Source organism: Neovison vison, chromosome 8 (genome assembly GCF_020171115.1).
Source record: "Neovison vison isolate M4711 chromosome 8, ASM_NN_V1, whole genome shotgun sequence".
In the NCBI taxonomy this organism is placed as follows: Eukaryota; Metazoa; Chordata; class Mammalia; order Carnivora; family Mustelidae; genus Neogale; species Neogale vison.
In genome coordinates, this window is record NC_058098.1 from 100,117,538 (window position 1) to 100,143,868 (window position 26,331).

Genomic DNA, 26,331 nt, shown 5'->3' on the forward strand with positions numbered 1-26,331 from the left:
GTGATGCCAGCGGTATGCTAGGTGTAGCAAGGGCTCTGTCCTGCCAGAATTCATGGTCTCACTGGGGAAATGTGACGTGATTTTTTTTTTCAATTTATTTATTTTCAGAAAAACAGTATTCATTATTTTTTCACCACACCCAGTGCTCCATGCAAGCCGTGCCCTCTATAATACCCACCACCTGGTACCCCGACCTCCCCCCGCGCCCCTCTGCCACTTCAAACCCCTCAGATTGTTTTTCAGAGTCCACAGTCTCTCATGTGATGTGACTTTTTAAGCAGCGCCAGTTTACGCTTGTTCAGTGCAATTGGTTTAGAGAATGAAGGTTGGAAAGGTGTTCAGATGATGCGGTTATCGGGTTATGGCCGAGAAGGCAGGGGGAAACAGTGTCAGAGTCTGGGATTTGACATTAGCGACACTGGAGAATTAGCAATTCGTTTGTTGCTAGGGTGCTCTCGGCAAGCACTGTGGGCATATATATGCACGTGCTAGAACCGTTTTCCTGACTCAAAAGGTCCTCTTCTGACCCCAGCAAAAACTGCATGCCTAAAGATGTAAGCTACTTTCTTTTTGGTAAGAGCAAACACTGGAAACTCCTTTAAATGTATGACGACAGGGAATTGACTTATCCAATAATGAAGCAAAAATACTCAGGGATTTTATTCAACCATTAACAAAGTAATTACAAGTATATAGAGACTCTGGAAAATATTTGTGATATAATAAGTGGTGACAAAGATGCAACTTTATAAAAATTATACATAATGGAAGGATAAATGATATGAATAGTTACATGGAGAGTAGACCTCCCTTTATTCTCTATTGCTGCCTCTATTTGACTTCCTTTGTAGTAGTATACACAATATGAACTTTATTTATTTGTTTGTTTGAATTTTATTTATTTATTTGACAGAGAGTGAGATCACAAGTAGGCAGAGAGGCAGGCAGAGAGAGAGCAAGAAGCAGGCTCCCCGCTGCGCACAGAGATCCTGATGCTGGGCTTGATCCCAGCACCCTGGGATCATGACCTGAGCCGAAGGCAGAGGCTTAACCCACTGAGCCACCAGGGCACCCCTATTCATTTATTTTTAAAAGATTTTATTTATTTGAAAGAGAGGCAGGCAGAGAGAGAAGGAAGCAGGCTCCCTGCTGAGCAGAGAGCCCTGATAGGGGGCTCGATCCCAGGACCCTGAGATCATGACCTGAGCCGAAGGCAGAGGCTTTAACCCACCGAGTCACCCAGGTGCCCCCACAATATAAACTTTAAAAATGCATTTACATGTTTAATTCTACCAAAATACAAGCTTCTCTAGGAAATACGAATCCTATTTAACTTGTTCACCTCTAGGTCTCCAATGTATAGTACCGTTAGGCACTCTCAATATTTGAATGGTTGAATACATCTGTGATTGGATGTTATTATTACAAAATTTCTTTATTTTTATAGTGACCTTTCAGCAAAATGCACAATATGAGAATAACATTTGTCAACTTCTTACTAGGTGCTAGGTTAAGTACTATAGTCAGGTTTCATTTCAACCTTATCACCACTTTGTTGTTATTTTATAGTTCTGTTTTATAGTTGAAGAAATAGAGGCTTTACAGAGGCAAAGTACCCGGCTCAGCTAGAGAGTATAGGAGTCAAGATGTAAATCTCAGGCTACCAAACTCCATAGCCCAAGATCCTGACCATTTTATGATTTTGAAAATTAAAATATGTAGAATAAATCAGAAGTTTCAGATGCTTTAGGGAAGTCGTTTAAAACAAGGGCATAAAAGTGTTTCTCACTTCCTCCTGTTCCCCTACCCCCAGTGTCTTCTTACTGCCCCAGTGCCAGCTTCTACTGGGCCATCCTTCCCTGATCAAACGATCCCTGTTGGCTGTGTCCTGTAGCCTTCAGAACTTCACTTACTAGCAGTCAGGTTGATAAACTCCTCTCCGTCTGAGGCAGCTGCATTTTATTTATTTATTTATTTATTTTTAAAAAGATTTTATTTATTTATTTGACAGAGAGAGAGAAATCACAAGTAAGCAGAGAGGCAGGCAGAGAGAGAGGGAGAAGCAGGCTCCCTGCTGAACATAGAGCCTGATGTGGGGCTCGATCCCAGGACCCTAGGATCATGATTGAGAGAAAGGCAGAGGCTTAACCCACTGAGCCAGCCAGGCGCCCCGGCAGCTGCATTTTAAAAGGATTCCATAATATCTCTGCATGAGAGACATGGCTACAAACAAGTTCTGGGACATCCAGACCTTTCAGTCTCTTCTCAAATCAAGTTATGAAGGTGGCCATGTGGCCTACTGAGATGTCCATCTCCATGGAAGTCTATCATCATCTTAAGGTCAAATCCCTCGGTCTTAACAGCATCACCTTCTGTCTTGCCTCCCAGAGATTTCAGGGAAATGTGTATCATTTTGTTTCTTACTGAATTAAAAAAATCCCATCTGCGATATAGGAGGCATGTTCTGTAGAAGCCTACGCATTCTACACGAGATGGGCATGTATGAAGAAAGCCGTTTGTGTGCAGAGAACTGAATAAATCTGTGGACAGAGACTGTGGCACCCTTCATTGCCCTGTTTGTTATAGAGAACAACAGTTGGTGTGGAATTTGTGTTATCCTCTCTTCTCTTTATCATTTAATATGGCTAGGTGACTGTGGTGACTAGACATTCCATAAATCCTCTTGTAATAATAAATAAGTTCATTTTATTCTCAAATTTATGGTGATGATGCAATATTAACCCGGGAAGCAAGCGCTTTATAAACCTCCAAACTGTTGTCCTGCTTTATTTCAAGAGTGTGCTCTTCTTAAAACACCACTATGTTACCTGAAGCTGTAAAAATTAATGAAATGATAAAGTGTTTTGGGGGTTGAATGCACTGAATATGTGCTGCTGTTTGGAATTGAACAGAATTACAAATATTAAAAAATCTAATTTCTTTTCCAGGACCAGAAAAGAAGAAAATGTTCTTGTTTTTCGGATGCACCTCATATCACTTTGGAGTTAAATACCTAAATACTTTATTAGCAGAGGTTCTTAATGTTTAATTAAGGCTCAGCCTTCCAGGCATTTTGGCTTTTTTCTTGTGAGCATTCAAACAGGACTATGGCATTTTTGAGACGGAGCTACTTTCTTCAGTAGTGACGTCCCCACAAAAACCAAATTTCACAGCTGGGAGAGGCTGTTCATCTGGAGCTTTGAACTGGTTTTATTTTGTTCTGTTGTTTGGTTGTAAAAAATATCTTGCATGTTGAACAATCGCATTGTATTTTTGTGAGGGCGCCATGCATTTGTGGTTTTGTCCATTTTAATTCTGCCATCGTTGTCTCTGGAGTATCTGCTTTTGGTCAACTGGTGTTTTGAAAGGTTAGGGACTGGATCCCAGTTGTACAGAATCAGTTGGAGGAGCAGGTTACTTTCTTCACAGCATCTCTATTAGTTCTCCTTGCAGGCTTGTTTTCTTTCAAATCTTCCCGGTGCTCTCGTCCTTTGTTTTGGCCTCTTTACACAGTGTGCCTCCAGAACAGCAAAACGTCATGATCATTGAGGGTCCTGACAATTGTGCTACTCAGGCAATGAGAAAAGAAGCATTGTAAGATGGGTACCCTGCCTCTCCGTGATGTGTTGCCTGCTTCCCACCGGGGAGTACTAATTCCTTTCTCTGGACTCCTAAAGTTCTTGTTGTCCTCAGCACACAATTCAGTGATGGCTGCTAAGCTTCCTCCTTTTACTCAAGAGAACTGGTTTTTGAGACACTGAGTGATGGATAGTAGACGAGGCTGAGTCTGCTTAGCTGTTGCTGCCCCAAAGCCATTGTTCTCAGAAGGTATAGAGGAGGATTTCCTGTCCCAAGAGATTGCTGGGAATTTAGTTGGGTTAGCTAAACCAAGGAGCAAGGCCACTTTTACTTGTGACTGAGACTCTTCCAGAAATCCCAGATCAATCTAAATAGCCCAACATCTAATCACTACTGATATGTTTTATTGTTTTCTAAGCTTCCAGGGTAGCCGGGGACTCTTGTTGCCTCTGCTAAGTTGTAAACAAATCAAGAACAAAGAAATCAGAGGCCACAGGCAGGCCATGAGTGTCACCTGCTTGATTGACTCAGACAGGTTTCAAAGTTTTATTAAAATTAATCATATTGGTCAACATCTTTTGGGTCGCAGCCTAGTAACATTAGTCAATTAATGATCTGTTGTGCATTTCTTTTACTCACATAAATCTTTTTCAAATGTCTTGTGATTCTTGTCTACCAATTTCTACCTGCTCCTTACCTTCCTCTTAGGAAGATCATCATGCTAAATTGGTTAAAAACAAACAAACAAACAAACAACAAAAAACAAAACAAAACAAGATCTATAGGGGAATACTGTGACTTGAAAAATAGGACATTTTATTTTTTTTCTGAGTTTCATATCCTAGCATCAGAACTGTAGTTAAAGAACAGGTAAAATAAATCATCAAGTACTTATTCTGTGCGGTAATCTTGGACTGGTACAGGAATATTATTTGGCATTTCAAGCTACAGTAGTGATTGGGACCTGTCTCCAAGACCAAAACTTAGCATTTGGTGCCAGAGTTGTAGAGATTGCGATATATTAAAACCATGTTCAGAGTCACCATGATGCAAAGGGTCCAGTGAAAAGCAGAAAGGCAAACCTAAGGAAGATAGGAATTTGGAGTCCATGGCCAGTTTAAGATGTGCAAAGCTGACTGCCTTTGGAGATATTGAAATCCTGAGCATCTTGTTGGAAATATTTTCAGTGTCTTAGAATACAATACCAGGTAAATAAAATTCTGATTTTAGGTGGACTTAAACAGTAGAACATTGCAGAGTGAAGCCTGCCAGACTTGAGGGTTTATGGATCAGTAAATTAAAGAGAATAATTAAAGGATATCAGGAATTGTCAGCTCCTAACTTTTTCTAGGTGTTATTAGCATGGTTTCCCCCTGATTAGATTCTACTGGGCAATGAGTTTCCCACTTTAGATCTAAGCCATAATAGAGTTTATTTAAACAAAAAATGAACACACATTTCAAAAGACACACAAAGAAAAGTTCATTATCACCATGCAGAAGTTACTGGGGGGCATCTCCTTCCTCAGGAGCTGATCCCCTTTTTCTCAGCTCTCAGGCTCTCTTATTGTCATATATAAAGCCACGTGCCAAAGCTTTCAGCTTAAGTCCAGGGCTGTGCAAAAGTGTGACTTCGAGTCTCACACACCAAGCAAGGATGATAGCAAACAAACCTATCTGAAATCCTCATTTCATAAAATGGAAAGCTGTCCAACAGCAAAAATAGGAAGAATTTCATTGAACATTAGAAGAAATGGAAATTAAATACATACATCTCTCTGGAAAAGTCACCCTATCCTGACATCTTTTCATGCCACCGTGAATAGGGACACTACCTTATGGACTCAACAGTGGACCAAAATATAGGAATCATTGTTCAGTACCATAGTGTTGGTAAATACCTGCTGAAGGTACTATAAACTTTGATTCGCTAGATTAAAGGGGTAGCTCAGCTAGATCTTTGAGAGTATATGATATACTGCCTATAATATATACATATATATAAAAGCTATTAAAGGCTCTTTAATTCATTACACACATATTGAGCACCAATTTTATATCACATACTTATTGTGGCTCTTAGAATGTAAAATGTGCTTGAATACAAGTATAACGAAGACTAACAAAAATGTGAAGTATAGACAACAGAACAAAAATCGAGAACCTGCATTATATTTGCTCTGCCTCCAAGAAGCCTCATGCCTCTGGGCATTTGGCATCCTATAAATGGGCACAGTAAGGCATATTTGTCTTTAAAAATCAAATTTATTTTCACCATTTTACTTAGTTTTCAGAATATCTGAAGAATCTGAGGTAAACTATAAGAAACCGATAATGTTTTGAATTTCTCAGAGTACATATTCTCACTGCAATAGACTTTTAAGGAAGTGTTCTTCCTTAAAAGCTTCAAAATGGGATTCTTAACATTAAATGATTTATTGAAGTAATCTTTGAAAGTGTTCCTAGTATCTCCATCTACCCATCTCCTTTTGCTGATAAGAAAATGGTCCTCCAGATGTGAAGGGACTATATAACTAGTTAGTGGTTAAGCCTCCTGACCTCCAATCCCTAGCTCTCCACACTGTCTGACTAAGCTTTCTTTTGCATTTGGAACACACACATGTGTGGTGCATTTTAATCTTCCAGAGCATTAAGGCATGGTAAGGAGGCAGCCTGGTTTTGAAGAGCAGAGGTGGCAGGATACAAAAGGGCAGGTGACCGCAAGGCTCAGGGGATTCTTGCTCTGCTAATCACTTGTTCTACTTGCCCTACTGCTCCTAGCCCTGGTGGCCCTTCTCTGCTCCTTTGCCCTTTCTAATCCCCATCCTCTTGTCCTCTTGGCACTAGCCTGATGGGACTGATCAGTGTTTTGATGGTGGCTTTGTGTGCTGTTGACCTTGGCCAATCAATCTGACCTTGTATTACCAACTCTCCCTCCTTGAAGAAGAATGACACAAATTGAAATGCTTGACTCGGGAGCTCGAATATAGTGCAGCTGTTTTGTCTGGCATAGTATTTTTAAAAATCAAAACTGAATGCCTTTATACTAGACCCGCATATTCCAATTTGTTGTACACTCTATCATTGCCTCCTGGATTAGGTCAGCCTTTTCAATGGATTTCTCAGGACTGGCTAGACCCTGAAAGCCCTTGAATAGGCTACTGGTGGACTAGCATTTTCCTGACAGACTCTGATAGGCAGATAAGGGTTCCATTGGGTAGAACTCTCTCATTTTCAGTTTCCTGTGAGTCTCTTTTAAATCCAAAGTATACTGCAGTGTTTTCCCTCATTGGTCAGAGTTTAGCACTTCTGTGGCCAAAATCCTAGTGCCCCACACTCCCTGGAGAGTGTGCACTCTGGAGAGGGTCCGAGGGCTCAAGTGAGAGGGTAGGTCATGAGAGCAGTCCATAAGGGAAAATGGATCAAAGTAACCCAGTTAAATGCATTATTGCGTGTGCTTGAAGTAACGAATTACTATTAGCACTCTGCTTTTCTGGCGTACATGTCTAATGTAACATAAGAACTAGCAATATTTGGTAAATCACTGAAAGGTGCCCTTATTTGTAACAGGATTCCCTTGGATGCAGGACTCCGGAGAAGGTGCAAGTTCATACAACAGTATACTTCCCCTTTGCCCCAACATGACTTTCACTCCAATCCTCTTCCATCCAGGTTGCCAACTTGGCCTGTTCCATTTCCAACAATGAGGAAGGGGTAAAATTAGTCCGGATGGCAGCCACGCAGATTGACAGCCTGTGTCCCCAGGTAAGCCTCATTCACTTTGTTTCAAAAGCCCATTGGTGGCCTAACACTCGGGGTCCTCTCCAATCAGGCCCTCTGGTCTCTCCCTGCCTTGCTTTGCCATTGTCCCTGGGCTGTTTCAAGATCTCTCTCTCTCTCTCAAAAAGAATTTCTAACTGCCCCCGTCTTCAAAACTACTGTGGTAATTATTGTGTTTTCCACTACTATTGACTTTGTTCTGTTTGGGGCTGTCATTTAAATGCTCCATATCTATTTATCTTGTCTCAACTAAATTCTAACCTCATACATGGAGGACAGGAGTTAGCTTTCTACTACATCTGTGCTAAGTAAATACAACTTGTCCAGGAAACACTTTTTGAAATGTGAGGCTGATGACTATATCTTAAAAACAAAAACAAAAAGCAAAGCAAATGAAAACACATGGTAGTTGATAATATATTTCATCTTTCATGTTTTTGATGATCTTTTGAACCCTGACAACCCTATCTGTAGAAGCTACAGTGTCCAGGGTTTCAATGTGGCCTTTGACCTTCTTGGTTTTTTTGGTGGTTTTTTTTTGTTTGTTTGTTTGTTTTGTTTTTGTTTTTTTTTGAATAGTGTAGTCAGTGTGTTTCTGGATATTTCTAACAAATAGGTCATCAATGCTGCTCTGACACTGGCTGCCCGACCACAGAGCAAAGTTGCTCAAGACAACATGGATGTCTTCAAAGACCAGTGGGAGAAGCAGGTCCGAGTGCTGACAGAGGCCGTGGATGACATCACCTCAGTGGACGACTTCCTTTCTGTCTCAGGTAATCACAAATCGGCCTCTTCCAAGGCAGCTGGAGGAGAACAAGATTAGGAGTATCTTGCAAGGGTCATGGGTCTCTGTTTCAAGTGGTCTTCTTGGCCCTTTGAGCTTTCACTCATCTCTGCAAATGTGATTGGAATATCCTCTTAGAAAGTCTTCTTTTGTGGGCACATTATTTCAAAACACTGAGTCAAAGCATTTAAGAGGAAAACACAACTTCCCGATGAAAAGATCGGCAACCTGGAAAGATTATTTAAGGAGACGTAGGTTTCTTTTTTAGTTTCTAGAGTTTTTAAAGCAAGTTGGGTTGGCATACATCTGAATAACCCATCTTAAAAAAGGGTATGGTATGTGAGATTGGTTAATCCTCATAGTTTGTATCTAAAAAATCAAAAAAGCAATCAGCCCAATTTGACCATGTTTGAAGGGGTCATTTTTTCCAATAAATGAAGTTACCCAGGTTTATGATAAGGCAGGTAGTCAAACACAACACAATTAAAAAAGAAAAAAAGGCAGGTACAAATACTTGTCACTGAATGTACCCATTAGGAGATACTTGGGAGCCATTGAGGTTTTGAATACTTATCTGTGAGGATGTTTAAGGAAGTTAGAGAAAACGAGTAGAACGAGTCCTCACTTGAAATTTTAACTTCTTTCTTTGTAGATGAAGCCAGACTGAAGGATGTTAGTGTATTTGAATAACTGTGTAGTCAATTTGACCTTTAATGGTACTCATCAATGCTGTTTCAAAATTGGGCTACCAGCCAGCAAATGGGCTTTTTTCCAAATACATTTGTCCAAACACATTTGGCACATTTTACCTAAAAGAGTCTCTGTGGGAGGAATGGGAGAGGAGGTTGCTGAAAACATCAGCCTCCTTTGTGAGGCATTAAAATAATCAAGTGACCCTTGAAAATTAAAATTGACCAGATATTGACTCTACCAAAGGTAGACCAAGCCTTGACCAGGGCCTGCCTAACCTCCGCCACCTGAGGCCTGGGACAGAAGGCGTCACAGCAGTACTGGTGGGATCCAAGCAGAAGGGACCCTGACTGCAATAATTTAGAAGGAATTTCTGGGGGATGCATATCCTCTTTGGAGATTTTGTCTAGGTGTAGTCTTTGCTTTTCTGTAAGAAACAGACGATGGGTTCCTACTGAGGGCTTCCATCTGAAGCTTGTCTGAGAACAGCAGAGTCAAATCTTTAGGTCTAATGGATAATGGAAAACCCAACTTTGAAACCATGGAGAGCAAGAGAAGGCAGATGGGAAAAACGAATGAACACGTGTTCAGTGTCTATAATTTACCTGACTCTGCTGCTCGCTTTAATTCTTAGCAAAATTCTGTAAGATAGGTATTATTAGTATTCCAGGTCTTCCTTTGAGTAAACTAAGTCACCAAGGGGGTAGGTAATTGGGCAGAGATGGTGTGAAAATCCAGATAATCCTCTTTTTCAGAAGCTATGTGGGTCTCCCTGAGTCAAGATAGCAGGAAATTTCTTACGGCACATCTAGCTTTCCTTGTTAGTGGTTCTCTTCTCCCCACCTCTGGTATCCTCATTCCACTCTCTCTAATTCCTTTCAGAAACCTTTCTTGTTTTTCATTTCCAAGGTGCGATGTTTCAGTGACTTTTCAAAGCAGCTATTCATTTAAATATACCCCTAGCTGGGAGCTAGCTGATAAAGAATTCAGTATGTTGCCATTTCTGAGATTAGCTTTGACAATGGCTGAGTCCTAAACCTGTAAAAGATAATCAGGACAGTGCATCTCTCGTGCAATGCTTAGAAGTTATTGAGATAGGGATGCTGGGAGTTCGGATGGTGTGGAATAAATGGGTGGCCACCTCTTGTATCTAGTCAGTCTCTGCCAGATGACTCTAGTGGCCCCCAGACAGGGCAGGGGCTCACCCTCACCAGCCTCAGGTCTCACAACAATCCTCTTAGCCCCTGGAAATTTGCTTCTATCACCCCCTTTTTGCCTGCAAATGAGTAGAAAATTTGCCTGGACTCCCTTTTTCAAAGAGGAATCATTTCAGAACTTAGTAAGTTCCCAGCTTCTCCTTTTCTTAAAATACATGTACAAAAATTTCTGAAGGTAAGGAAGAGCAGGGTGAGGAGGTCTTATCTCAGACTGTTTCCATTTGGAAAGCTTTTTCTTAATTTTCTTCCCCCAGCCCTGCCTCTTCACCACGTTTCTCCCTGCGTTTCCTTTGTGTATCTCATTATTACCAGCAACAAGGAGAGGCTTTGGCTTCTGCTGATAACACTGTGCAGTCCAACCCCAGTGGTGCAAGTGAGCCGCGGCAGGCCATGACAGGAAAATGAACAGGTGCTGTCAGGGAGCCAGCCTTGGCCGAGCCTGCCGGAGCATGCCTTTGGAGTTGACAGTTGGAGGTGGCAGGTACCTTTCCACAGCCGGACTTGACAAATAATGACACAGCCTGCCCTGTCCTGCTGGTAGGCTATGGATACGACCCAATTTTGGGGGAAACTACTTCTCCTCTCCTCTCCGAGCTGAAGCCAAAACATTTGCATCAGTAAATTGCAGGTTTGGCCCAGGAGATCTTTTGGAATGGCATTAATGACATTTTATGTATCAGTTTCTTCTAAGGGGAATATCTGTCCTGTCAGGAAACTGTATTTAAAAAAAAAAAAAAAAAGGCAAAGATCTTTGTTTTTAAAAGCCTACAGTTTTGGGGCGCCTGGATGGCTCAGTGGAAAAAAAAAATAAATAAAAGCCTGCAGTTTTGTTTTGTTCATGCTACCTGAAACTGTGTCCTTGAGTGCTTAATTTGTCCATGTGAAATGCAACAAGTTGGAGGAGTAATGATGCTAGCTATTAACATTACAGGAGCAAAACCAATTTTCAGATGTGGCCTGGACTCGTAAAAAAGTGAAATGGCTGTGTTAGGACACTTAAGTTTTTCCCACTGGGTAAAAACTACAGGTTTTAATAGTGTTTTAAAATGAGTGTCTTCGCATTAAGCATGTGACAGTTTAATTCTTGGGTTTGGTTCACATAATAGCAGGCATCTAAGATCTGAAGAACAGATAAACAGAATCCCATAATGTCCAAGCATTTTTTTGTGTTTGCCTGTTGTTTTTCTTTTAGCTCCAGGTCTTGAGTTTGTGAGAGTTTTTAAAAGGAACCAGTGAACTTTGGTGTTGGATTTAGAATCTATACTTTTTGTGGTTTATAATAAATGCTCTGGTCATTGGTGATTTTTTTTAATAACAAAATTACATCTTTTCTGAAATAGTAAGGTTGAAAAAAATTCAAGCTAGCTTACTGCAAAAAATATTGCAGTAAAGTGTTTTATGCTATATTTAAAAACCATGTTTCCTGTCCAGGTGTGACATCCAAAGAGCTTGAGGGGTTTTTCCCCAGCCATGGAGCCCTTTCTCCTTATGCTTCTTATTTTTCTACTGTATTCTTTTCTAGTTGGGACAGTATTCCTGTTTTTACTTCCTGAGTTCTTTCTCTTGAAAACCCCTTAGGATAAAAATACATAGTGGTCTCCTTTCAATAGATATGTTTATTAGTGCTTTTTCTTTGATTTCCTGCAGTGTATAAGGCACTGTCAGGAATGAAAATATGAATGAAGGACCGAGTCTGCCTTCAAATAATTCACTGTATCTCTTGATTCTAGACTGGTGTGCTTCCAGATTTGTGGGTCCCAGACTTTGAGGGTGGAGGGAGAAGGAGAGGAGAGGAGAAGTTATTACAAGGGGTGTGGAACTCTCTATATATACTATGTAGGATCTTTTGATCAATTAACATGTCTGTATGAACAGGTCCTGTTCTTTCTCAAATACATTGTTCATACTGAGCTTAATAAATTGCAAATCTATTTTGAAGCATTCCAAATTCTAACTTTTACATATACACATCCATCAATATAAATACTATTGTGAGGGAATTGTGATTCATTTTTCCATAAAAGGGGTACCCCAAAATGGAAATGCTGGGAAATGCTGAGTAAGCTGTCTTAGCATTTAAAAAAAAAATTGATTAAGAAAAACTAGCCAATAAATTGTAAAATTTATACTTTAGTCACATAGCGTGATTAACTAAACTAACCATTGTACAAATTAGTTTATTTGGCTAATTAAAAGCAATGCTTTTGAGATCCTGGATTTCCAGCTTCTGCTAGCCTCTTTCAAATATGTATCCTTTAATCTATTAAAGCATATTTTTTTTCTGGTGTCCTAATTAAACTAGTTGCACATTTCTAGTTTGGGAAATAGGTTTTAAAGAAAAAAAATACCATTTCGTTTTAAGATATTAGGTTATGAGTGGGCTTCTTAGAATTAAAAAAATTTTTTTAATCAACTCCAGGGAGATTATTAGGATCTAATATAATTAAGACATTCCATCTCTGTTCTGCTTTCAGAATAGAGATGGAATCTAAAATTCAATCTATAAACTATGCGTGAAAAAGCAGTAGTGTTGCTGTCCTATTGTTTTAGAGAAAGGAAAAATAGAAGATGGATACATGTTCTTGACATGCAGCCCCTCCTAGTTGCTTGCTTTGGGGCAAGGGCACATTTGAATCGTCTGAAGAGATCCAGCAGGGCCATAAGCCAGGACTTTCAAAATCAAACTTTTGTATTTGAAACCCTATATCAGGTTTGAGTAAACCTTCTACTCAGGTGTCCTTTTAAGTGAGTTTGTATGACACAAACTAGAATCTCAGAAAGCGGTGGTTTTCAGAATTCCTTAACCAAACTGAAAGCATCTTAAAGTCTGTATTTCTACAATTGTTTCTTTTTTTACTCGAGAAAATGTTAGCATTCAAGAAGTACTATTTTGTGTGAGTTTTAAAAATCTGAGTATTAAAATTTTCCATTTTTCCATTGTATTTTCTGTTTAAAATTAAAGAACTAGAAAAGGTGGGAATCAGAAATCGTAGTGGCTTGAATGAGGAAATCCTCTTGTAAGGTCAAAACAGAGGTTACACTACGAAAAGTTATACTTTGCAGGTTTTTGCCTAGGGTCCTGAAAGAACAGCTATTCCTTCTGGGTGACTGATTTAATGAAAGGAGAGATCCACGGTGCAGACTGGTGTTGGCTGAGTACCTTCCCCTCTTCCCTTATTTAGAAATTTTTTAAATTCAGAGCCAGCCTGAGAAAATTCTTGAGATAATAATTTCTTTAAATGCTTTATTAACTATTTATTGAATTTTTTAAAAGTTACCAGATTACTTAAGATTATTTCTTACTTGTTCTCTTTATTTATAGTGTGTGTGTGTATTTTTGGCTTAAGTTCTTTTCTTTCCATAGAGGACTAAACTTTTTCAACATTTCCTTAGAATTCTGTTTCTAAAGAATATTCAAGGGGCATAATTATAGATCTCACTTTGGGCATAAAAAATACAAAATTGCATACGTGCAAAACCATGAGGGACCAAATTGCACGTTTTCTCTATGCTACTAGAGAGTGAAACTTGCCAGCTTGCCTGTCTGGATTCTACTTTGGGCAATGAGGGAGAATGATCAGTGACCTTGACTCTAATCTGAGGGAGACAGCCACAGACTGGGTTATATTTTAACTGTGGAGAATACTGTCATCCTCTTCATCTGGTCAGTTTTCCTATTGCATATACCTTGTGCGTGACATGACATGAAAAAACTGATGAGGTGGTATTGGTCATTTCAGAGTTTCCCTTGAATGTCTTCTTAATAAAAACATGATAAAACAAAACAAAACAAAAACAAAAAACAAACATGCACCCCAAGCTTGTTTCTGGTCATGTTTGGAAATGTTTCTGACTGATCAGGTTGGCTTCATGTTCACTGCCACAACCACTTTTTTTTTTCCTTTTTTCTTTTTGTAAGATTTATTTATTTGAGAGCGAGAGAAAGGGTGAGAGTAGGAGTATGAGTGAGAGCAGGGGTGGGGTTGGTGGGGGAGGGGCAGAGGGAAAGGGACAAGCAGACCTCCTGCTGAGTATGGAGCCTTCCCCAGGGCTGGATCCCAGGACCCCAAGATCATTACCTGAGCTGAAACCAAGAGTCAATGCTCAACTGAGTAAGCCACCCATGCACTCCTGCCACAACCACTGTTAAAATGCAATAAATCTCAGATATTGAAAGGATGGTGTTGGAAGTATGGTCCCCAAGCCCACAGCATTAGAATCACCTGGACACTAGGTAGAAATGCAATTTCTTGGGCCCACCCCAGGCCTACTGAGTCAGAAACTCTAGGAGGAGTGACACCTTGGCATTCTGTATGATGTTGGGAGCCTCGGGCTTATGCTCAAGTTTGAGAACTGCTACTGTAATTATAAAGTATATTCTTAAAATGTCATTGCAGTGTTATAAGGTATGTATTGAGATGTGCAAGGTGATGGGTCAGGCAGCTGATGACTTGCTCTTAGGTGGCTTATTAAGTGTGTGAATGGTATAAAATCATATAAATATGTTTGTATTTCCTCTGCAGAGAATCACATCTTGGAGGATGTGAACAAGTGTGTGATAGCCCTCCAGGAAGGGGATGTGGACACCCTGGACCGAACTGCGGGGGCCATCAGGGGCCGGGCAGCTCGAGTGATACACATTATCAATGCAGAGATGGAGAACTATGAAGCTGGTGTATATACTGAGAAGGTTCTGGAAGCTACAAAATTGCTCTCTGAGACAGGTAAACAGGGATATTAGATACAACCAAAATGTCAATGCCATGATTAATTTCCATATTTGAATTAATCTTTTTTATTATCTTTTATAAGCCTCTGTGCTTCTGAACTACATCTGATCATAACAGGGGAACTTTCAGTTTTTTTAGTTTGAATTTGAATAACTTTAGCAGAATAACAACTTTATTGCTTTGCATGTATATACTACTTTATAGTTTTCACCTGTGATCTCCCTTGATTCTCACAAGGGTCTTATGAAATAGGTAGATTTTTAATTATCTCTGACTATGGATATGAAAGTGGAGGTTTAAATGACTCAAGAGACTGGAAAGAGGTCACCAGTCTAGAAAGCAGTGGAGTTTGGTGGAGACTGGGAATCTTGAATTTGAAACCATTTTCCATCTGTCTTGAGAAGATAGGACCTTGAGGAAGGAGAAAGCATAAAGCCTCTTGATAGAATCTGGATATGAAATACTCACTGGGGTGGTAGATGCCAGGGGTCAGAGTTTGAGTATGTGCCTTGCTCCTCTAAGAAAGCCTTCGATGTTCTGTTCTAGAGTGCATGCTGTCCACTAGGGGATTCCAGCTGTGGTAGTCTCGGGTACTCGTGGGAGCCGGTCATAGCTCTCTGGTGCATTGGGATGGAGAAAAAAAGGCTTATTTTCACTGAGTTAGCCGAGCAACCCATCCCTTTGAATAGTTCTGTTAAAGACTGCTTGATTTTTAGTAGTTTTTGCTCTAGATAAGAGTCACTGGGCTTCAGACCTTTTCTCAAGTCCCTAATACTATGTGTGTGTGTATGTGTTGTCAGGGGGACCAGTGGTTAGAAAGTTCAGGGAAGTAGAGAACACAAAGGGTTAGAAAAAAGAGAATTTAAGCTTGTTTTGGATGGGGATGGGAAACGGTAATAAACGGAGTCCTATGTAGGCACACAAGGACCTCTCCTCACATATCAATTGTGGCCTTTCCTGGTCTGTAGATGGACTGTGGAAACTATTAGGATTTAAAAAACAAACAAACAAAAAAACGTGTTTCTGAAAGGTCAGATAAAGCAGTGTTCCAAGTTCTACATGATACAACATGTTAGTTAAAATAGGTTTTCTTCTACAGGGAAAAAGGTTATTTACAAAGACATCTGTAGATGTTTGTTAGTCTGAAATAGCAAGGAAAAAACCAGCAATAAACGTGGACCTCAGATGCTCTCTTTGAAATGTAAACAGAAAGGGAATTGAGTAACATCACAACAGAAAGAGTACATTCAGGGATTGTTGCTCTTGAGAATCATCACAGATTTCGGATTAGGAATAATAATAATGATAATAAGATATATCTGCATTTTAATTAGTTGAAATTTAGCACTGTCTTCTTTCAACTTGGCTTCTCCTTAGCATTCAATAAAGCACCACAAAGCAAACCCTACAGTTTCTTCCCTCATTTGGAAGAATTAAGAACAGGCATTTTATTCTCCAACATAAAGACTTTTTTTCTTCACCACCCCCCCTTTTTTAAAGAACATTATATTTATTATAATAGAGAGAGAGAGAGAGACAGATAGCTAGAGAGGGAACACAAGCAGGGGGAGTGGGAGAAGCAGGCTTCCCACCAAGCAGGGAGCCTGAAGAGGGGTTCTTCATTGATCCCAGAACCCTGGGATCATGACCTGAGCCAAAGACAGCCACTAAATAACTGAGCCACCCAGGCACCCCTTTCTTCACCCTTAAGAAGACCTCACATTTCTGTGGCTCTCAGTTTCTGGCCCCTTAGTATTCTGTTACGAAGTCTCAGCTTATACCATGCATTGGCCACATGGCAGCCCTCCCTTGGGTCTGACCCTGGGGAAGGAGTACCAGAGAAGGTGGAAGGCATGAAGGCAGGACTGTCAGTGCATGCCGGCTCATGACTGGGAGGCATATTCTTTGTAACAGATGAAAGGCACAGAGGGTGTGGCCAATTTACGTGTGACTTTGTGAACACCAAGAACTCATGCATTGTTCAAGAGACATTCTGGAGTTGTTTTTGCATTGTATTTTGGACTGCTTTAATGAACAGAAGGTACAGTGCCCATTAGGTCAAAATCTGCTTAAAGGCAAGGGCAGCATGCTTAGTTGATTGAGCTATTTTTACATAATTTTCACTCAGACTCTTGGAATGTAAATTTTCTGGGTGATTTTCATTTCTTTCTTTTCTTTCTCTCTCTCTCTTTCTTTCTTTTTAACAACAAAATCAGTGAAATATGAAACAGCAATCCATCCAGGATTGTTGTTGTTCATCTAGATTTTTCTCTTATTTGTTTACTGTCAGGGCTTTTAAAACTCTCATTTCAACCCTTCCTTTCAGTGACTAAATACTCTGGGGAGTTAACTAAAGATACCTTTGTGATTCTGATGTTCACATATAGTTCTTAATTGAACAGAGAAGTGGTATAAAGCTTTTTATATTTTTCAAGAACTATTGATGGTAACTAGGGCAGTCATCAGGTGGAAGAGATGGAAATAGTTTCTACACAACTGTAGTTGAACATACAGAAATATGTATCAAGGAAAAGTAGATGTTGGTGGGCTCAGAACTAGAATATACAATGGATATATATTCTTTGGCTTCTTTACTCAGGTTTTTCTTTCCTAAATAGAAACAATATTACTTTTTATGAGTAGCTACACAGGTTGTCAAAGAAATGAAAGCAAAAGCTTGAGCTGTTAACTCAGCCATGCTAATGAGAATTGCTGGGACTGTCCTAGGCACTTGGGGGTTGGAGGGAGATGGTAGGAGGAGTTCTGCAATTATGGTTGTTAAGTTTTGTTGAATTAGTCTACTTGTCACTGTCTGGCTGGGCTATGGAGACCTGTGTCCTCAAAATAAAACTGCTATATATATCTTTAATATCCAGATAATGCTTTGTTTTATATATATATATATATATATATATATAAACTTTTATATATATATATATAAACTTATCAAACTTTGTTCTGAGAGTTCATTTTATTTTGGGGATAGAACACAGGGGTAGTGGGCACGGAGGGCAAAGGTGCCAAAAGGAAGGGGGAAGGAAAGGAAGAGGAGTCCAGAATATGGAAGACAAAAAATACTGTGTTTTCTTCTGCCTGCCACCATCTTAGTTTTATGTCTGTGTTGTTATATCCCAGACCTTAAGGCAGAAGTTCTCAATCTCTGTACTACTGACCTTTTAGTTGAGGTAATTATTTCTTGAGGGTGGGGAGCTGCCCTGTGCCTTGTAGGATACCCAGCACCCCTGGCCTCTACCCACTTGATGCTTGGAGGACATACTTTCTTCCCCATTCCAAGTTGTGACCATCAGAAGTATCTCTGGACATTGCCAGAGGCCTGAAGGGTGGTCAGAATAACCTCCATTCAGGATAGCTGCTCTGAGGGAGAGAGATATCCCTAAATAGGGACAAGTTCAAACAAGGCAAAATGGAGCTTATGTACTGTGACCATAGCATAAAAGAAGTGAAGGGGGTGGGGTAAGAGAAGAATTACATATGTATTACAAAGAAGAGTCTAAAAAAGGGCTGAACATTCCAAGTCTTGACTAGACCAGACTTTGCTGCTGAAGGGGTTTGCAAACATAGGCCAGCCCCCGTTTAGACATGGAAATGTTGCCAGGGAGGGCCTCTGCAGAAGGACTCCCATTTTACCACCTGGCTGCCTTCTCAGAGTGGCTAGAAATTGAAAGGGATCCAAAGAGTGACATAACAGTCTGTAGCTGATTTTCCATGAATTACTTGACTTTCTCCGTGAAGATAGTGTTTTGTTGAAGAGTGCTTTTGGTGTTTTTATGAATGCTGAATTAAATTTGAGAAAATAATTTTGTGACCTATTAGTATGCTAAAATCCTACGGCAACATTATATAAAAATTTACCTTTTTTTAAAAATAAAACTATTGAGGGTGATGAAAACCCAAATGTGGTCCACTTTGGACCCATTAAATACTTACATAGCATATTTAATGGGCTCTTCAGTAAAACCTGAATTCTAACAAATTCCCAACAACTTGGTAGTAAACACATGCATGCTGGACCAGACCCATCTCCAGAGATTTCATTTACAAGGTCAGATTGCTGCAGAAGGTTGGGGGGGTGGAAGTACATTCAGACATAGCATATTTAGGTATATAAAGAGTAGCTTATCTTCACTGAATGGATTATGTTGAAATGTCGTTTTTTATAAGTTGGATATCTGATACAAGTTTGTGGCAGTGTGAATGTGGTTAAGTTGAGAGATCTTTGAATTCTGCCATCAGTTCCCTTTTCAGAGGGTACAAATAAAGAGGAGTGAAAAAAAGAGGAAACAGGAAAAAGTATTTTAAATGAAGACTCCATGTTAGTGGGCACTCGATATGTGGAGATTAAAATTCCAGTACTTTGGAGAACATGTGGTCCAAACAGATGGTAGAGTTTTCTTTTTCTTTCTTTTTCTTTTCTCTCTTTCTTTTCACTCTTTCTCTTTCTTTCCCCCTTTCTCTCCCTTTTTTTAAATTAAAACTATTTTTTTACAGCAGTTTGATGTTCACGGCAAAACTGAGGAGACAGTACAGAGAATTCCCATGTACCCCTAGACTCCATACATTCATAGACTTTCTTATGATCAGATGCCCTACCAGATTAGTACATTTATTACAGTTAGAAAAGCTGCACTGACACATCATAATGGCCCAATGTCCATACTTCATCATGCTGTTCACTCATGTTATACTTTCTGTGGGTTTAGACTAACATATAATGACCATTACACTGTATGATAACATAATGATGGATATCTTCATTGCCCTAAAAGTCATCTGTACTCCACCTACTTATCCCTCAAACCCCTCCCCCATCCTTCATCCCTGGCTCCGCTGATCTTTTACTCTTTCCACAGTATTGTCGTACAGAATGTCATATAGTATATTGCCTTCTTAGTTTCTTTCCTTCACTAAATAGAGATGGTATAATTTTTACATCTATGCTTTTGTAAAGCTTTCATAAGAACAGAGAGGAACCTTTTACACCATTTCTGTATATTTTGCCTAGAAAATAAAAGAGGATCAGCAAATAGAAAGTACCAAAATTGGGAATAGTAATGGGTGGTAAAGCTGTGTCAGTACAACGTAGTTGAACAAATGCAGGTGAAGAATCAGAAGAACTCCATTCTTTGACTTCTGGCAACTAACTTTAACGTTAAACTAGTTGATGCCTCGGGGCCACAGCTTCTCCTATGTGGCCTGATAGTTTGTCATTTGAGGATGGTCAGTATCACCGATTTTTAAATAAATGTGTCACTGTTTCCTGGCTTTCTGGTGACTGCACCAAACAAGGGTAGTTGTTGCCCATGAATCCTCTGTTTGAACTCTCTACTTTATCCAAACAGGCATGGTTATTATTTTCCAGGCAAAACACATCCATGCTGGCTCTACTGTCCTTCCTGTGATGTTCTCCATTTCTTTTTTTAAAAATTAACATCTTGTTTTATTTTTCCCCTCTTCCCTTATAATCCTCTGCCTTGTTTCTTTTTTTTTTTAATATTTTATTTATTTATTTGACAGAGAGAGAGAGAGATCACAAGTAGACAGAGAGGCAGGCAGAGAGAGAGAAAGAGGGAAGCAGGCTCCCTGCCGAGCAGAGAGCTCGATGTGGGACTCGATCCCAGGACCCTGAGATCATGACCTGAGCCGAAGGCAGCGGCCTAACCCACTGAGCCACCCAGGCGTCCCTGCATTGTTTCTTAAATATCAATATCAATGAGATCATATAATTGTCTTTTTCTGATTGACTTATTTTGTTTAGCATAATACCCTCCAGTTCCATCCACGTCATTGCAAATGGCAAGATTTCTTTTTATGATGGCTGTGTAATATTCCTTTGTATATATACACCACATCTTTATATATTCATCTGTTGATGGACATCTGGGTACTTTCTATACTTTGGCTACTGTGGACATTCTTGCTATAAACATTGGGGTGCAGGTGCCCCTTCAGATCACTACATTTGTATCTTCGGGGTAAATACCCAGTAGTGCAATTGCTGGATCATAGGGTAGCTCTGTTCCCAACTTTTGAAGAAACCTCCTTACTTTTTACAGTTGCACTGAAAACCATAAGATACCTAGGAATAAATCTAACCAAAGAGGCAAAGGATCTATACTCCGAAAACTATAGAGTACTCATGAAAGAAATTGAGGAAGACACAAAGAAATGGAAAAATGTTCCATGCTCATGGATTGGAAAAACAAATATTGTTAAAATGACTGTGCTACCTGCTAGAACAATCTGCACATTCAAAGCAATCCCTATCAAAATACCATAAACTTTTTTCACAGAACTGGAACAAATAATCCTAAAATTTGTATAGAACCAGAGAAGACCCCGAATAGCCGAAGGAGTGTTGAAAAAGAAAACCAAAGCTGGTGGCATCCCAATTTTGGGATTAAAGGTCTATTACAAAGCTGTCATCAAGACTGTATGCTATTGGCACAGAAACAGAAACATAAATCGATGGAACAGAATAGAGAACCCAGAAATGGATCTTCTATGGTCAACTGTCTTCAACAAAGCAGGAAAGAATAGCCAGTGGAAAAAAAGACCATCTCTTCAACAAATGGTGTTGGAATAATTGGATAACTACATGCAAAAGAAATATAACTGGACATTTCCTTATATACAAAAATGAGCTCAAAATGGATGAAAGACCTAAATGTGAGATAAGAATCCATCAAAATCTTAGAGGAAAACACAGCAGTAACCTCTGTAACCTCAGCTGAAGCAGCTTCTTCAGTGAAGACAAGTCTCCAAAGGCAAAGGAAACAAGGCAAAAATGAATCATTGGGACTTCATCAGGATTAAAAGCTTTTGCACAGCAAAGGAAACTGTCAACAACACCAAAAGGCACCGACAGAATGGGAGAAGATATTTGCAAATGACATATCGGAGAAAGGGCGAGTAACCAAAATATATAAACAACTTACCAAACTCAACACCCAAAGAACAAATACTCCAATCAAGAAATGGGCAGTAGACATGAATAGACATTTCTGCAAAGAAGACATCCAAATGGCCAACAGTGAAAAAGTGCTCAACATCACTTGGCATTAGGGAAATATAAACCAAAACCATGATGTTCTCCATTTCTTCCTCCTCCTCTGTGTATTGATTTTGTACTTTAAGACATGGCTCATTCTCAGTTGAAGACAACAGGGAATTGTGTCAGTCTTTTGATGTTTAGTGTGTCAACTTCAGTGTCTGCCTCAGTGGTCCACAACTAGGTTGTCTGTTCCCAGAGGCAGGTGTTTCTGTAACTACCGAGAATCTAGAGCACTGTTACCACATAATTAGCATTTAATATATATAAACAGAATGAATATATGAATGAATATAAAATGAATATAAAAAGCTAGGACATTATGTTTCATTATCTTTCAGTAGAGCATAAGTCCAGTAGCAGCCTTTGGCTTTCAGCTCAAGATTCTATGACAAAAAGAGATTTCCTTTACTCCCACTTTGTATATAGCAAAAGAGAGCAATCTGCTTGGCTGTTTGGGGTATGCTTACTCTACTTGGACTGATCTCTGTTGCTAGTGGGATTAGGTTTTATGACTGAACAGATCTGGAGGGCATGTGTATCCTAGTGGCTGGGTTGTGGAGGGTATAGACAGAAGAGGTAAGATCAACATCAGAAGAAGGTGGTAGGGACAGCTTCTTGGGAAGACAAAATATTAGATATTATGGAGAGAAAAGGCTATTACAGTCTAAATCGCTTCTCCATGACGGACTTTGAAATTAGATTATGAAAATAATGAATTTCAGCAGAAGCTGTAATGACCAAGATTGTTCACCCTAGACATCATAATATCTTTTAAATGCATTTTAATATAACCCTGACTATTGGTATAAGTTACCTTATTTCTCTCTGAAAGGTCAAAGTGATTAGGATATGCAGGAAATATTTTATTTTTTTGGTGGTTGTGGTATTCGTGGAGGTGGGCAGTCAGGAGTAGAGGAGGAATGTGAAGGAAATCTCATCTATTTAGGAGTCCTTCAATAGGTGATGTGTAGTTTGTCTCCATGCCTTTTCTGTATGACTAAACCCTACATACGCTAGATATTTTAGGGATCTGGCTGATGTGTTTTAATATCTATGTTTACTTTATCCTGAAAGCAAATGCAAAATTTCTGGCTGAGAGAACAAGCATACTACTTACCATTGCAGTTTCCCATGCCTCATTGTCCCTTTTAAGGCAACGTGGTGAAGGCAGATGAATTCCATGCCCTCAAAAGAGGCCCTTTGCTACAAGGAGAAGAACCACAAAATTATGTATCTGGGAGCTCATCTAAGAATTTGTGTTCAGCAGCCCCCTTCCCCTCCTGAGAGGTGGAGAGAAACCTTTGTTCTTTAATGTTAATGAACTCCCTCCCAGAAAGGCCCCCTACTTGTTCTAACCCTTTGGGTTATAAATGAATGTTGCCTGCTTTTGTTCCCGTTTGAAATGGGAACACACTTTTCTGGGGAGATAAACATGTAAATCTCTCTCATGGTCCTTTCACTATTTTAGGACTGCTACTGAGTCATGTTTTAAACCAGTTTACTAGCCATTTTAGCTCAGAAAACTCTGGCCAAGCAGAAATGTGAAAATATCTACCCCACATTGGCGTGTTCATAAGTAACGTGTTCTGCTAGAATTCAGACATGTCCAGCTTTCTTGGCCTGAGGGGCTGAAGTGCCATAGGAGTGGGTGCAACTTCAGAGAGTAAGAGATACTACTGTAGGCTGATAATAAACCTCTAATGTAGAAGTGGAAATGGGATAGGGTGGCTATAGAAGGGCCAATGATTACCTATTCATGTGCCAAGAGTTAGCAACACACTGCAACAAATGGCACTTTGCTAGGGCTTATTTGTCAAAGTAAAACCAAAAGGAAGGATATTTTAATTCTGTATGATTCACATTATGGTTGTAGAATCCTAGAGGCTGCAAACAGTGTGGTACTTCTTTGTCACTTGAAGGGCATTAAGGGCCTCCATGGTAGGAGCAGTGGGGTGGCAGGGGGGGCCTACGTATTTATTCTAGCGGTGCTAGTGTTCGTGTCCGCAAGAATTGGTGGCCAGGATATATTTACTGTGCACAACTGAGGCAGTAAGTTCCCTTCACCCAGATTCTCTATCCCATCAGTAATAGTTGTCTGAATCCTGCAGAAGAGGAATATGCTGACAGTCACCTGTTTGGGAGTACATATGATATAGCATTGGAATAGCCCAGAAATAGTTTGGTTTGGAAAAATAGGAGGCTTTGCTTGTGGACCCCTGAAATAACAGATGACCTGAAATAACAGAAGGACATAAGAACTGAAATTCTGTTTATTCTTGTCAAAGTGACTCTGAAGTAATCTCCCCATCTGGTTTGCCTTTCTGTATTTTACCTGTTCTTGAGCACTAGCTGGATTCTTCTTTGTCAGTGAATTTCTCTCTCTAACCACACCAGCCAGTCCCACCTCTCTGTGTTCTCATTGCTCCTATTACCTGTGTCACTTATTAGTACCTACCACTCACCACCCTGTGTCGAAAACGGTTTCCCCATTTTTCTCTTAATGTCACTATCTGCTCTCTGTCAGTATTCCTATCTAGATAAATGTATTTGTGTATTGTTTCTGAATTAAATTTTAACCCCTTGAGAACTGAGACTACCTCTTCATTTCCTCCAGGCTGATTAGAGTTCAAGGTCCAAAATGTGTTTTTTTTTTTTAACATAAAGGAAAAATATAATTAACACTGTATGCTATCTTATCTTGAGGTTGTACCCTTTTTAAAAATTACATGCTTAATGATCAAGGTCAGAATCTCAGCAATTATTTTATAACATCTTAATCCTTTAAGTCTCACTGATGCCAAATTTAACTGTAGTTCCCAGGTTTGGTTTCCACAAACACTGTAAGCTCAGTTAAGCATACTCGTGTTCAACTCTTTATTCATTTCTTAAGTTTCAGAATTAAATGTGCCATCCTTCCCTTTTAACTTATAAACGATTTGTGATTATTTTTGAAATGCTTATTTTAAAATATAAGAACTTTCCAAGCAAGCGTTTTCTTTCCCTGGGGAAAGGAACTTGTGTCTAGACAAGAGCAGATGGATGCTCCCTGGTTCTCTTAGGGTAGTTATCATGAATGAAATGTAGAGAATTTTTTTCTCCCCCCTCCTTCTCCTCGGCATTCCTTTTTCATCTTTCATCAAACAATTCAGCTCATGGGTTATGTATGGCCTTCTGGAACTTGAATTTGATTTTGATGTTTGAAATTTACATGATAATTTTCCAAACATGAATTTATGAAAATGGCAGCCTGTAGGAACTCCCACAGAGGAAACAGATGACGGGGTCTGACGAAAGAAAGTCCAGGAATACACACAGGAATGGGGGCGGGGAGAGGGGAAGAATGCACATAGATTGGAAAAATTAGGACTGGCCAGGATGAGGCTGATGGCTGTCTGGAGAGTAGAAACAGCTGACAAATAGTCACCAAGGAATAAGGAGCCGATGAAACTGGTCATCTTTTGTCTTTGCTCCTAGTTTCCAATGCTCAACATCTTCTAAATTGATTATGAGTTATCAAGATAAAGCATGATAAAAGCTAGTATCACTGGTCTGGACAAGGTAAGATTTAAATTTAGAGAGTACTTAAATATTTTTGCTACTACACCCTCTACCACATTTCAAAAGGCATCAAAGAATACTTCATTCAAAATTCATATTCAGTTAATCAATTAAATAAAATAGTGGCATAAGTTTGAGATAGAAGGCAAATAACTTCACAAGGATCTTAGATTAAGTTGGAGGTTTCTGTGGGAAAAAATGAGGTAGAGAAGTTGGTTTTTATTTTTTTCCAGTTATAAGCTTTTTTATTAAGTCTCCTAACTTTTTTAAAGATTCCCTTTCCTCATAGATCTGATGAGGTCATAATGGATACAGTGTTTAACTGGTCTTCTTGGCAATCAAGGTAAAGTAGAAAATTCTAGGCATGGGTATATCAAATCTTGTCCTGAGGACCAATTTCATAGGAAATTCACTATTAAAAATGTAAAACCATCAGAAAGATGATGTGGTCCTGCCAAGGAGAGAGAAGGCATAAAACAGGGAAACTAAGTTTTCAAGATAAGTTATACAAACTTCCCAGTTAGACATTTTAGCACTATTTGAGTATTATTTTCGGTTTATTTTGTTCTCACAAAGCCCACTTTTTGGTGATGAATCATGTAATTGTACCTCTGTCCAGAGAAGACCAGATGATTTTGCCTGCTTAAAAATAAAGAAAAAGGTGTGTGGATTAGTAGATACAGAGGTTCATAGTATGAGGATGATAACTTTAAGAGCTTGGTTTACTATGAATCTTAACATACCCAGTATGATGGTATCTTGCATATATTCCACTTTTTTTGTGCCTTGAAGGCAAGATCATATTTGTTTTATTTGTCTCTATTCCCAATGGCTAAGTACTGCCAATGTTTATATATAAAATTGTATACAAAAGTTTTTGAGTGTATTTTTAAACCTTATATAAAACCTAAGGAACAGCTAT

The 26,331-nt window shown here is 39.4% G+C and overlaps 1 protein-coding gene across 6 annotated transcripts in view; it reads left to right on the forward strand.

The window, feature by feature from the left end:
• CTNNA2 (catenin alpha 2) overlaps positions 1–26,331 on the forward strand; it is a 1,151,183-nt gene that overhangs the window by 996,353 nt on the left and 128,499 nt on the right. For all 6 annotated transcript variants that reach the window (XM_044261515.1, XM_044261516.1, XM_044261517.1 and 3 more), the window contains 3 exons: positions 7,251–7,343; positions 7,975–8,131; positions 14,573–14,773. In XM_044261515.1, the coding sequence (XP_044117450.1) occupies positions 7,251–7,343; positions 7,975–8,131; positions 14,573–14,773 (451 nt within the window). The remainder of the gene's footprint in view (positions 1–7,250; positions 7,344–7,974; positions 8,132–14,572; positions 14,774–26,331) is intronic.